The sequence below is a fragment of the Drosophila takahashii genome, chromosome 3R (assembly GCF_030179915.1).
Source record: "Drosophila takahashii strain IR98-3 E-12201 chromosome 3R, DtakHiC1v2, whole genome shotgun sequence".
In the NCBI taxonomy this organism is placed as follows: Eukaryota; Metazoa; Arthropoda; class Insecta; order Diptera; family Drosophilidae; genus Drosophila; species Drosophila takahashii.
This window is the reverse complement of record NC_091681.1, coordinates 16,695,128-16,707,607: the sequence shown is the minus strand read 5'-3', so window position 1 is coordinate 16,707,607 and position 12,480 is coordinate 16,695,128. Positions and strand designations below refer to the sequence as shown.

Here is a 12,480-nt window from a genome sequence, read left to right as displayed (position 1 = left end):
AACCCTGAAAATAATACTAATTCTCATCGAAAATAGGTTTCAGGAACAACCTGAAAAATGTCTTCAAAAACTATTGAGCTATAAAAGCCAAAACTGTTTTCAATGTTTCTAAATTTTAGAAATATTTCTTTTAAGATCTCTTTAAAAATCTTAAGTTATTTAAACCAGAACGACCTGAAGAATTTCTTCAAAAACTCTTGAGCTATAAGAGCTAAAACTATTTTCAATGTTTCTAAATTTTAGAAATATTTCTTTTAAGATCCTTTTGAAAATATTAAGTTATTTAACATTTTCTATAAGAGCTTACCTTTTATGACGAAGCCAGTACGACCTGAAGATTTTCTTCAAAAACTCTTGAGCTTTAGAGACCAAAACAATTTAGAATTTTTTTAAATTTTATAAATATTTTTTTAAAATTGGCTATGTTAATGTTTTTACATTTTAGAAATATTTTTTTATGATCCCTTTGAAAATATTAAGTAATTTAAAATTGCTATAATAGCTTACCATTTGGTTTTTAGTTGTCAGGCAGAAAGAGCTCAGCTAGAAATGGTGGTCCAAATAATTCTTCTGGTGATCTGCACCATCTGCCTGAAGCACTATGCCAAAGGGGAGTTTCAGTAAGTATGAAAAAACAACCAACCCGAGTATTGAATCAAAAATTTCCCATAAAACCAGACAAAGTCTGGCCATAACCGACATCTTGCCCGAGGACATCAAGCGCTACGATAAGATGAGACCGCCCAAGAAGGAGGGCCAGCCCACAATAGTCTACTTCCATGTGACGGTGATGGGTCTGGACTCCATCGATGAGAACTCGATGACCTATGTGGCGGACGTGTTCTTCGCCCAGACTTGGAAGGATCACCGCCTGAGATTGCCGGAGAATATGACACAGGAATACCGATTGCTGGAGGTGGACTGGCTGAAGAACATGTGGCGACCTGATTCGTTCTTCAAAAACGCCAAATCGGTAACCTTTCAGACGATGACCATACCCAATCACTATATGTGGCTGTACAAGGATAAGACCATACTCTACATGGTTAAGCTGACATTGAAACTGTCCTGCATCATGAACTTTGCCATCTATCCACACGACACACAGGAATGCAAGCTGCAGATGGAGAGCCGTAAGATTTTCTCAGCCGAGTGTAAGCTCTTGAAATTATTTATTTTGTTTTTTTTAGTATCCCACACCACAGACGACCTGATATTCCAGTGGGATCCCACCACGCCCCTGGTGGTGGACGAAAACATCGAGCTGCCGCAGGTGGCTCTCATCCGCAATGAGACGGCGGACTGCACCCAGGTGTATTCCACGGGCAACTTCACCTGCCTGGAGGTGGTGTTCACCCTGAAGCGCCGCCTGGTCTACTACGTCTTCAACACCTACATACCCACCTGCATGATCGTGATCATGTCCTGGGTATCCTTCTGGATCAAGCCGGAGGCGGCACCGGCCCGCGTGACCTTGGGCGTCACCTCCCTTCTCACCCTCTCCACGCAGCACGCCAAGTCGCAGTCCTCCCTGCCACCCGTTTCCTATCTCAAGGCCGTGGACGCCTTCATGTCCGTCTGCACTGTGTTCGTGTTCATGGCCCTCATGGAGTATTGTCTGATCAACATCGTCCTAAGTGACACGCCCATTCCCAAGCCCATGGCATATCCTCCGAAGCCAGTGGCGGGGGATGGGCCCAAAAAGGAGGGAGAGGGAGGGGCTCCTCCGGGTGGCAGCAATTCGGTGGCCAGCAAACAGCAGGCCACTATGTTGCCACTGGCCGATGAGAAAATCGAAAAGATTGAGAAGATATTTGACGAGATGACCAAGAACAGGAGGGTAAGTGGAAGTTTCTTTGATTTTCTGATCATTTTAGTTTGAGAAAACAAATAGAGAAGAAACGAAGCTCTGAAATAAGAAGCTTAGTAGCAAAGTCAACAATTTTCAACAAATATAAATAGGAAAAAATGAAGTTTTCTCACGAAAATTACACAGAGAAAATTATGCAACGTTTTAGGTGCCGTTTTCATATAAAAACGTTTTAAAAATAAAAATAAAAACGTTTTAAAAATGCAAAGTAAAATAAATTTTATGAAACGTTTTAATTTTTAAAATGTTTCACCCCTTATTTTGCACCTAAAACTTTTGATAATTTTCTCTGTGTAAGAACAATTTAATTTAGATTTAAAATATGTGCACCTACTTTTTAATCTAAGTTTTTCTTTAAATAAATATTACGGTTTTTTTTAGCCGTAGTTATGTAATAGTAAAGTTTAAATTAAAATTAGTTTTTCAAAACGTGTCCATATTTATAACCAATATAATATTTAAAAATACAGATTTTTCTTAACGTTTGAATAATGTGAAATAATTCGCAACTTTTATTTAAAAATATTTTAGATACCAAATTTTATTTCTAATCCTTGCGGTTTTGAATTTAATTATATCTTTAAGTAGTATTTTTTAACAAATCTTAATAGTGTACAAGATAAAGGAGGGCATTCAATTAAAATAGTTCTTATATTTTCATTTCATTTCATTTCATTTATTTTTGAAGATAAAATTTAATGTGCAATATTTTTCAGATTGTGACCACCACTCGACGTGTGGTGCGTCCGCCGCTGGACGCGGACGGTCCGTGGATTCCGCGGCAGGAGTCGCGAATAATTCTGACTCCGGGGATTGCGCCGCCGCCACCGCCTCCGCCGCCGGCGGCACCGGAACCGGAACTACCGAAGCCCAAGCTGACCCCCGCCCAGGAGCGGCTCAAGCGGGCCATCTACATCGACCGCTCCTCGCGCGTCCTGTTCCCCGCCCTCTTCGCCAGCCTCAACGGCATCTACTGGTGTGTGTTCTACGAGTATCTGTAAGAACCGCGAACCGCGAACTACGAACTACGACCTCTTCGGCCCTGTACATACACACTTCGCTAGCTCTCTCTGGCGCTCCATCCGAGTGTTAAACGTTGATTGTTCGCATATATCGAAACGTATATCGCAAATTTACTCTTAAGCTTTCACGCACAAGCTTTAAGTCAATGAATTTTAAACATAGATGATTGTTGAACCACAAGAAAAACAAAAAAAAGACGAAAAGGAAAGAAAAAGAAGGAGTTATGAATACAGGATAAATTACAAATTACCAATTAAATTCCTAAAAATGCTTAAAGTTAATCAAGTGACGTTGTAGCTGATGTAGATTAAGTGAATTGTAATTTAATGTCTCAAACAAATGCTTTTAATTGTAAATAAATAGAGAATCCATTTAACAAAAAGTTTGTGATTGGTTGTTTGGGTGGGGTATTTTAAACAAAAATTAAAAAAGTGAGCTTTTAAATAGTATCAGGAGAAAAGTCCTCTAGGGAACTTTTTATTGAATAATTTTTATCAAAACCCAGGCGAATAAAAGCTTTTCTACTGCAAAAGCTAATAGTGGGCTTTGCAAAGGGATACTATTTGAGGTTAATTTGAAATACCTTCCCCATTTGGTTTATTACTTCGCATAACAACTTCTCAGCCCATTCGTTTTTAACACCTTGCTCTTCTTCTTTTTATGGAGCAGCAGTTATAAGTTTATTTCGCGCTGCTTTTTCTTTTAAAGGTGCCAACATTGGATGGAACAATGGAACTTGCTCGGGTTTCTACCGTTCGCGGTTGTCAAACAGCTGCAGGGTGAAGAGAGATGGTCTTATGAATACCCAATTAATTATGTTGGTCACACGCTCTACACTTTTGCCTTTTCACGGTCGTTAGTGACGCCTGAGCAAAAACCGATATGGGGCTCGAAATAAAAAAACGAAAACAAAATTTACCAATTGAGCCTGAAATAAGATAAAGAGATGTTAGATCTAAGAGATCGCAGAAAACCAAAACCTTGTAATTGTTTGCCTTTTTCCACTTAAATTTTACTTAATTTTTTTCGGGTTTCTCCTCCATGTCGTTCGATGATCAATCATATGTTTATGTGTGAATATGTATGTTTTGCGGCTAAGCCATTTGCATTTGAAGTAGGCCAGTCTTTGGCCTCTCGCTTCGTTTTGGGGAAACCACACCACCATGAATCACCCAAAAACCACATCGAACACGGGCCCAGTACTCGATTGCATTGGCAGAGGCTTCGAGAGCGGAAAAATAAGCTAAGGTTGCGCAAATTCAGTGTTTATTTGGGACTGGGGAATACCTGAGGTTGAGCATTATGTGGGCGTGCTCAATGCAAATTGACTTGGCTTAAAATGGAGGAGGGTTCAATGAGTTGGCTAAGTTGGTCAAATTTTGAAAATTACTTTTCTTAGTTTAATAGAAGAAATATGACCAATTAAAGTGACTCGCTGGGTGCTCAAAGTCTCACCTCTTGCACAGACAATGCCCAGAGTCTGAAGAAAGTAAAAATCCAGCTGACAACCTCACGGCTACCGTCGCGGCTCTTAAGTTCCCCCCTTTTTTCTCCCGCCCCTTAAAAGCCGAAACGAAAACGAAACGAAATGCTCCATCGACAATAACAACAATAAAGGCCAAAGCTAAAGCTGCCTGACAACGACGACGCCACAAAATGTTATGTTGTTGCTGCTGGCCTGATGTTGTCTTCGGCTTTTGCAGTTTCAGTTTCAATTTCAGTCGAACTCGGGCAGCAACGGCACACGGAAGCAGGCCGCACTCCGCTCCAAACATCGAGTTACAAAAAAAAAAAACCCTTTAAAAGGCCCCAAAATAAACCCATCATAAGCCATAAACTGAAGCTGTTTAAGTTTAAAGCACCTTGTTTAATTCGAGCTGGGAATAAAAAAGTGAAATTCGTGCACTTTTCACAGCCGTTTCGCAATCTGTTCGGGGCGTAATATAAAAATAAATATTACAAAATTCAATTAAACCAATTGGCAGCTCGTAAAAGTTTACACCAAGGCTAAATTGTGGTTCAGCTAAGCCGAGATAACGAAACCGAAGAAAAACGTCGCCGCAGCTTAACACTTTTTAACACTTTCATTTTCGCTCAGAGTCGTTTTCGTTGGGTTCGTTCGTCATCGCCTTTCGTCGAGTGTGTTAAATAATAGTAAACAAAAAAGTGAACGAAACTACCACATTTTTCGGCAAATGTTCGAGGGCTTCGTGAACTGAAAACGGAAACTGCATTTCAAGTTGATGTTCGGCAAGATGCAAACGAAGGTGTTGCTGCTCTGCCTGGGTTGGTATTAAAATCAGACAAAATAACATAAAATCAGGCCCCGAAATTAACAGATAATTAACCTAGTTTTGGGCATTCCAAAAAATCATTTGGTAACAATTTATGATCGGCTTATGGTTAATTTGTGCTAATGCGGTGCGCAAAAAAGTAACAAAGGAAAACAAAAGACTTAGGCAACGAACTTGCGCATCCGACGAAAGTCCGAATGCAGCTGATGATTGGGGTTTGTTTTTTTGTGTGATTGTGATTGTCATCGTCATCATCGTGATTCGTGCAACGTGAGGTGGCTTGCAACTTTCTTTGCCTGCCCAACGCCGCCAATAAAACTTCCGCTCGGTGACGTCAGAGACGGACAGAAAAACCAGCTGGCATGCAAATCACATAGATGCGGACACCAAGGCCAATCGGGGAGATCTCCCCTGGCCCGAACATTACACCTGTGTACGTGTTTCTTGGTATTACCGCAACGCCAGGCTTGACCATCTATTATGCAACAACAAAAAATAGAGAGAGAAAAAACTTGTCAACGCCGCTGTTTGTTGGCCATTTGCTGGCCGTTTTGGCCGTTGCCGGTGCCAAAACTCCAGGTTTGCCAGCTTTGCCGATGAAGGCCTGACCATGAAGTGTTCAATTTTATGTTATTTCTACTGCTTCGGAAGTTAATGCAGCTGCTGTGCTGCGTTTCTTTCGATCCCCCGGGGGGATTAGTTTGTAATTTTCCAGCAGCAGCCGTGGCAGCGTTGACATCTCAACTGCTTTATTGGGGGATTTTCACTTTCGTTTGCCGCGCAATTACAGGGAAATTGGTTGGCTGGAGCTTACGAGATTCCTGGTGTTGGCTTTATACCTAAGGTTTTAGAGAATTGGATGTTTTACCTCAAGGTTTAGTTAAACTTTTAAGTGATTGAATTAATCTTGTGGTTCAAATATTAAAAGAATTAAATTACTTAAGACAAAGTCAATACATTAGATAAATTGATTATTAATGAAGTGACGATCTATAAATTATTTGGTAGTTTGTAATTTCAAGTTTAATGATTTACGAATCAATTAGGTGAGTCTTTAAAATTCCAAAAATGTTTTATTGCAAATTTTGAAATTTAATATAAAAATGGCGGTGAATAATTTTGAATTATTGGCACCTTATTAAAGAATTGGTAGTACAATTTTCACTTTTTTCTTTGAAAGGAATGTGTGACATCTTTTTGGGTCAAAATGCACAAAAGCCCGAGCCGAACCGAACAACAATGAACCGAAAAGAGAGCACACATATCCATGACGAATGTGCTTAGTCTGTCTAGGGCGCCAGGGGCATTCACTTTTCCCAAGAAATCATTTCTGTATAAGCCCTATAATTGGCCAATATTTCATTGTGTTGGGGCGAGCAGCAACGAAATGAAGCATTGCCATTTGGTATGGGCAATTTTATTCCAAGTGAAAGTGGCAAAGTTGCAGTGCACACCTCGAAAAATGTTAATGAGCCGCCTTCGAATCTGGCATAAAAGCAAAACAAGAAAATCAAAATAAAGCAGAAAGAGGCGAAATAAAACCGAAACTGTAGCAGCTTAACCCAAATCACTGCGAGATAATCAATTTTGTTTTCCTTCGCTGCGAGGTGAAATCTTTCGGCGACCTTGAAGGCGCTTTTAACTTACATAAAGAATCGCCCGGGAGGAAGTTCCTCATCGATGCGATCTTCTCCGCCGAAAAAAATGTCGAGTCATTAAGCAAAAAGAGACAAGCCCACCAAAAATACCACAAAAAACCCCTAGCAATCCAAGCCAAACGAACTGAGATTATGTCACGGCAGCCAAGCAAAATAAACACAAAACTAAATAAACATTAAATGCTTCAGTTGAACAACGACATACTTTCTTATTTAAGGGACAAGGGAGGTGGGGCGGTGGCTCGCTTTGCAGATGCGTAATGCCAATTTGTGACATTATTCAACCGGCGAAGACGAAGAGACTTTGCATAGGGCTATTGTTCGGCTTGAAGTGAGCTGGGTCAGTCGGGAGATCGCGGATCTGCAGTGCTTCCTGCTTTCAAACTGTGTAACCAAATGGTGGCCAACTGTGCGTTTCATAACTCTAAAAGGGGGAACTGCAAGTGCACTAAACAATTGCTTAAAAAGTGTTTTGTTTACTTTTAGAGCTGTAGAAAAATACAGAAGACTTAACTATATGTTGTTATTTGTTATCCAAAAAAAATACCATAATTAATAAATATTATTTTTTTAATAAGTAAAGTGTAATGATAGCGAATCGTTGCTATCAAATAAAATCAATAATTTATCAATTCAACTATCTTATCTGAATTGTACACAATTAGATTCCGTAGAACAATAGTGTGATAATACGGACCTTTCATTTATTCATTTCCAGTCATTTATTATTTTCCATTGAATTTATTATATATGTTTTTAGAAAAATTTATCTTGCAAATTATCGTTTTTTCTTTGCATTTGATTGAATATATATATTTAAGTTCCTATTAAATTATTATTTAACAAAGAAAATAATAAGCATCTAAAATAATTTAAGTTTTAAATTTTTATTAATTAAATCCAAACTTTACTAACAATTTTCCTTCTCCTTTTCAGTACTCTCTTTGGGAACTCTTGCTTGCGGGCAATCGGTTGACGCCAACGATGAGGAGCAGCCGCAGCATTTGACCAACGACGGTAAGTGTGATCAAGATGCGGTACGCTGTGCACGGACATTCACAACTTTAACCCTTAAGGCAGCGTCTTTCTTTCAGCCGCACCTGCACGACCGACGACTGGGTCGCCAGTTGAGCGAGGACTTGGGTCAGAGCTCCGCCAGTAGTGGCAGTGCCAGTGGCAGCAGTCAGTCCAGCTCCACCTACGAGGATGAGGAAGACGACGATGTCGAGGGTTCAAGCGAGTACTACGACAGCGATGAGGAGCAGTCGGAGGGCAGCAACGAATCCCTGCCCCGCCTGCTCTCCCAGTCCACCTTCAATCGCATCTCGGAGACCCTGGGCGCCCTCAATCATGTGGGTCACATGCTGGTGGACATCACGCGCGGTGGTCAGGATCAGGCCAAAACGGAGGGGGTTGAAAAAGAGAAGAGTGAGGATAAGACTGGCGAGGAGAGCAGTGTTTCCAGCACCACTGAGTTGGCTCCCTCCTCTACCGTATCCTCCTCTCCTCAGGGAAAATCGGAACCACTTCCCGGAGTCTCGGGCAAACTGATGGACCCCCTGCCCATTACACTCTCTGCCAATAGTTTGCTACCAGCTGGCAAGCCCGCCAATCTGAGTGTTATCCAGGTGGCCACCAAGAGAATTGGCAACGATGACTCTGCTCCCATGTTTGTGGAGAACAAGGAGCTCAAGCTGAAGAAGAAAAAGAAGAAGAACAAGAACAAGCAGAAGGTGAAGAAGCCCAGTGAAGAATTAGTCCAAATTCCAACTGGAGCTCAATCGCAGCAGAAGATCAAGATACCCACAACTCCGAGAACCACCACAACTAGCACCTCCACCACCACAGAAGCTTCGATTACCCTGAGTGCCTTGGATAAGCTGGATCAGGACGAAAGTAATGATGATGATGCGGGAACCGGCAAGGATGTGGAGAACTACTGTAAGACTCCAAGTGGAAGGAGAGGTCGCTGCGAGGATCTCAGCAGTTGTCCCGCCCTGCTGCTCAATCTCAGCAGCCTGAGGGAATCGCTGTGCTTCAAGAGCCTCTATGTGCCGGGCGTGTGTTGCCCCATTTCGGCATCCTCCACCGTTTTGACCACCCAGAAACCTCTGAGACTGACCACTCGACCTACAACCACTACGACGAGCACTACAAAGGCCACCACGCTGCCCACGAAGAAGATTACCGTTCGACCCACCACGCGACCCACTTCGGGACTTGTTTTGATTCCCCAGAAGAAACCGCCAACCACCACGACGACCACCACAACGGAGGTGCCACTGGAACCCGAGGGTCTGGATGAGATCGGCAACAATATCGTGGATCCCGATGAGTGCGGCCAGCAGGAGTACTCCACGGGCAGAATTGTGGGCGGAGTGGAGGCCCCCAATGGTCAGTGGCCTTGGATGGCGGCCATTTTCCTCCATGGACCCAAACGCACGGAGTTCTGGTGCGGTGGCTCCCTGATTGGTTCCAAGTACATCCTCACTGCGGCCCATTGTACCCGAGATTCGCGACAGAAACCGTAAGGCAAGGATTGGGATTTCTATTCCATGGTTATTAACTTTTGATCACTTTTAGATTTGCTGCCCGTCAGTTTACAGTGCGATTGGGTGACATCGATCTCTCCACGGATGCCGAACCCTCTGATCCCGTGACCTTTGCTGTGAAGGAAGTGCGAACCCATGAGCGGTGGGTTAAGGTCTTCCATTAAAATATTTATATTATAATTTTCTGTGTAACTTTAGCTTCTCCCGCATTGGTTTCTACAACGATATTGCCATTCTGGTGCTGGACAAACCGGTGAGGAAGTCCAAGTATGTGATCCCCGTCTGCCTGCCCAAGGGAGTTCGGATGCCGCCCAAGGAGCGACTGCCAGGTCGCAGGGCCACCGTCGTGGGCTGGGGAACCACCTATTACGGCGGCAAGGAGTCCACCAGCCAGCGGCAGGCGGAGCTACCCATTTGGAGGAACGAGGACTGCGATCGCAGTTACTTCCAGCCCATCAACGAGAACTTTATTTGCGCCGGGTACTCGGATGGCGGAGTGGATGCCTGTCAGGTGGGTTAAAAGGATTATTTTCTATTTTAGGGATAGGATTCTAGTTTACTTTCCTTTCTAGGGCGACTCTGGCGGTCCTCTGATGATGCGATATGACTCCCACTGGGTGCAACTGGGGGTGGTTTCCTTCGGCAACAAGTGTGGCGAACCTGGCTATCCTGGTAAGTTACTATATATTCTTTACCCTCTTTAATATTTTTGATTAATTTGTATACCTTCACCAGGTGTCTACACTCGTGTCACTGAATATCTGGACTGGATACGCGATCACACGAGGGACTGATCGCCCTACTGATCCAACCTGACCACCTTAGCCGTAACTGTAGCCTAGGTTTAGGTACACACTAGTCTATGTACTCTTAATGACCCCCTCCCTTCCCGCTTTCTGTTCTATGTGCAGTGCCCTATTTATTAACCGCATCCCATTGCTATGATGAATGGCATTTGTTGACTAAATTATTAATATTTAATTTTGATAAATAAACTGTGTGAAAAAATAGTTTGTTTTATATTTTAGTTACATGATGAAGGTTGTTTTGCTGCCAAACATGAAGTAAAGTATCTTTTCATGTGATGATTTTTAATTTTAATCTATAATTACGTATTTACGTCTTTATTGCGACTCATTAAGCAAGCTTAATATCTTTACATATTTGTATTTACTGTACAAAAGATAAAGAACAAACTGATCATGGTTTTGTATAGTAGAGCAAATTGTTTTCTTATTGGTGTTACGCAAACAGAACCCAATGATCCATAGCTAATTAAGTTTGGATAAACAATAGTAACCGTTTCGGCTTGGTTGAGTTGATAAGTGAATGCGTCATGCCCATAAGTTTTAGCTTGTAATTTCGGAATTTACGATCGGAAATGATATGATGGGAGTGCGAGGCTATAAGTGTGTATTATCAGAGTGACATGGCGATTATGGTTGGACTATCACATTCTGGAAATTGTCAATGGGATGTGATAAGTTCATTCATCCAAACTTTTTTTATATCACTTATGGGGAAACACTTGGTAAACAAACGTGAGCAATTGCATAAGGTACTCTGGCGATGCCGGTTCGCTCTTTCTATATCTCTTCCCTGCTCTTGAAAACTCTATTCAATACCATTATACTCAGTTGGCAATAAGCTTTCACAGCTGACGGACGCGAAATTTTCCCTCCAACCGGCAAGTCGGTCGTATTTCTCGGGAATCTTACCAATAACCCATAAAATCGACTACCTCAACGAATTCTGAGTGATTGAATTACAACATGTACTTGCTGTGAAGATTTACAACTCTTATAAATCATAATATTGTACAATTACCGCTGATAATCACCAATTTCACGTTGTTGCTGCTTCGGTGCGTAGGTTCGAAAGCTCAGAGTGTTTTGTTTATGCAAAGCTTTTTTTGGACAAGCGCGTGGTAAGTAACATAAAATAAGAGAAAAACTCTCTTCTACAAAAAATTAAGAGTGTGATTCATTAATGACTGTAAAAAAAGGGTCAAAAAGGTCAAGGGAACCTTGAAAGCTTTTCAAAATCTGAGTCACGCTAAAAGGGTTTAGTTTCGTCAGTGGAAATATTGTTAGAATTCGTGATTCAAGCAGAGATTTTAGTTCAACTTTGTTAGTTAGTGTAAAATCAAAAACTTTAAGCTCTAGCATACATTTGTTATGTCAAGCCGACATGAAAGCTCTATGATTCTGTTAACTTACCTTAGTTAACATTTCCTAAATTTTTTAAACACTTAGAAAGCATAAAAATATCACTTAATTACAGCGGATTGAGTAAATACTATTCGATTAAGCGTAAAATATAATTGACAACGATAAACAAACATTTAAAATGGTACTATGACTCAGAGCATTGTGGATAATTTCTCGTAAAGCTAATTTATTTCCTAGCAATAGAAATGGTGACAGCATGTAATTGTGTTAGCGGCTGTCAGTTTATCTGTGGGTCAATTATTTATTTGTAGTTTGTAATTACTTGTAATGCTTGTTTTGGCAGTTTAAGTAATAATAATTATTCTAATGTGTAGTTGCTCTGATCATATAAATTCTTGTACATCATTTGAGTGAGATGAGTTTGATTTATTGTGTTCGAAAATGAAGCAAATGATCTTACAAATCAAAGAACATACCTTATACTTTCAACCTTTTTTAACATGTCAAAAATTAAAAAAATGTTTTACTATAATAGAAAAATAAAAAAAAATAAAAAAACACTTTTCAGTATTAAAGAAAAAAAAAATAAATAAATATAAAAAGAAGTTTAAAGAAAATCTCAATGTTCCCGCCCGGGTTCGAACCGGGGACCTTGTGCGTGTGAAGCACACGTGATAACCGCTACACTACGGAAACGCTTGGGAACCGATCGGTTTAAGGCCCCTTACAAGCAAAGGGGAGATAATAGAGTCAGCATTTCTATTTTTAGCCAAAGGCGATTAAATAATAGGAAAACTTGCATTTGAAATGACGAAAGGTCTTTTGTCATATATACTTTTGGCATTTACTTAATTTTTAAGATATTTTAAACAAAATTGTATAATAATTAAATTTCAAATTATGAAATTTGTA

General features: G+C 40.9%; 3 protein-coding genes and 1 non-coding gene across 4 annotated transcripts in view; 3 read left to right on the top strand and 1 right to left on the bottom strand.

The window, feature by feature from the left end:
* Positions 1 to 527: 527 nt before the first annotated feature.
* On the top strand, positions 528 to 3,235 carry ort (ora transientless). The gene is made up of 4 exons (XM_017151700.3): positions 528 to 620; positions 679 to 1,133; positions 1,191 to 1,840; positions 2,587 to 3,235. The coding sequence occupies exons 1-4, from the start codon at positions 550 to 552 to the stop codon at positions 2,869 to 2,871; spliced, it is 1,461 nt and encodes a 486-aa protein (XP_017007189.1). The 5' UTR covers positions 528 to 549; the 3' UTR covers positions 2,872 to 3,235.
* A 1,913-nt stretch (positions 3,236 to 5,148) lies between these two features.
* Positions 5,149 to 10,407, top strand: LOC108064329 (uncharacterized). The gene is made up of 7 exons (XM_017151824.3): positions 5,149 to 5,179; positions 7,782 to 7,862; positions 7,926 to 9,372; positions 9,429 to 9,539; positions 9,596 to 9,908; positions 9,970 to 10,069; positions 10,133 to 10,407. Exons 1-7 carry the CDS (start codon positions 5,149 to 5,151, stop codon positions 10,189 to 10,191), a joined length of 2,142 nt encoding a protein of 713 aa, XP_017007313.2. The 3' UTR covers positions 10,192 to 10,407.
* A 625-nt stretch (positions 10,408 to 11,032) lies between these two features.
* Positions 11,033 to 12,480, top strand: part of Naam (Nicotinamide amidase) — a 32,440-nt gene continuing 30,992 nt past the window's right edge. The window contains exon 1 of the mRNA XM_017151834.3: positions 11,033 to 11,324. The gene's annotated coding sequence lies outside the window, so the exon portion shown is untranslated. The remainder of the gene's footprint in view (positions 11,325 to 12,480) is intronic.
* On the bottom strand, positions 12,192 to 12,264 carry TRNAV-CAC (transfer RNA valine (anticodon CAC)). Its single transcript has one exon. It is a non-coding gene; the product is annotated as a tRNA-Val (tRNA).

Coding starts and splice junctions, on each gene's coding strand:
- ort (XM_017151700.3), top strand. CDS start 550: ATGGTGGTCCAAATAATTCTTCTGGTGATCTGCACCATCTGCCTGAAG. Junction 1,134..1,190: donor CAAGCTGCAGATGGAGAGCC/GTAAGATTTTCT, acceptor TGTTTTTTTTAG/TATCCCACACCACAGACGAC. Junction 1,841..2,586: donor AGATGACCAAGAACAGGAGG/GTAAGTGGAAGT, acceptor AATATTTTTCAG/ATTGTGACCACCACTCGACG.
- LOC108064329 (XM_017151824.3), top strand. CDS start 5,149: ATGCAAACGAAGGTGTTGCTGCTCTGCCTGG. Junction 9,373..9,428: donor CGAGATTCGCGACAGAAACC/GTAAGGCAAGGA, acceptor GATCACTTTTAG/ATTTGCTGCCCGTCAGTTTA. Junction 9,540..9,595: donor GAAGTGCGAACCCATGAGCG/GTGGGTTAAGGT, acceptor GTGTAACTTTAG/CTTCTCCCGCATTGGTTTCT.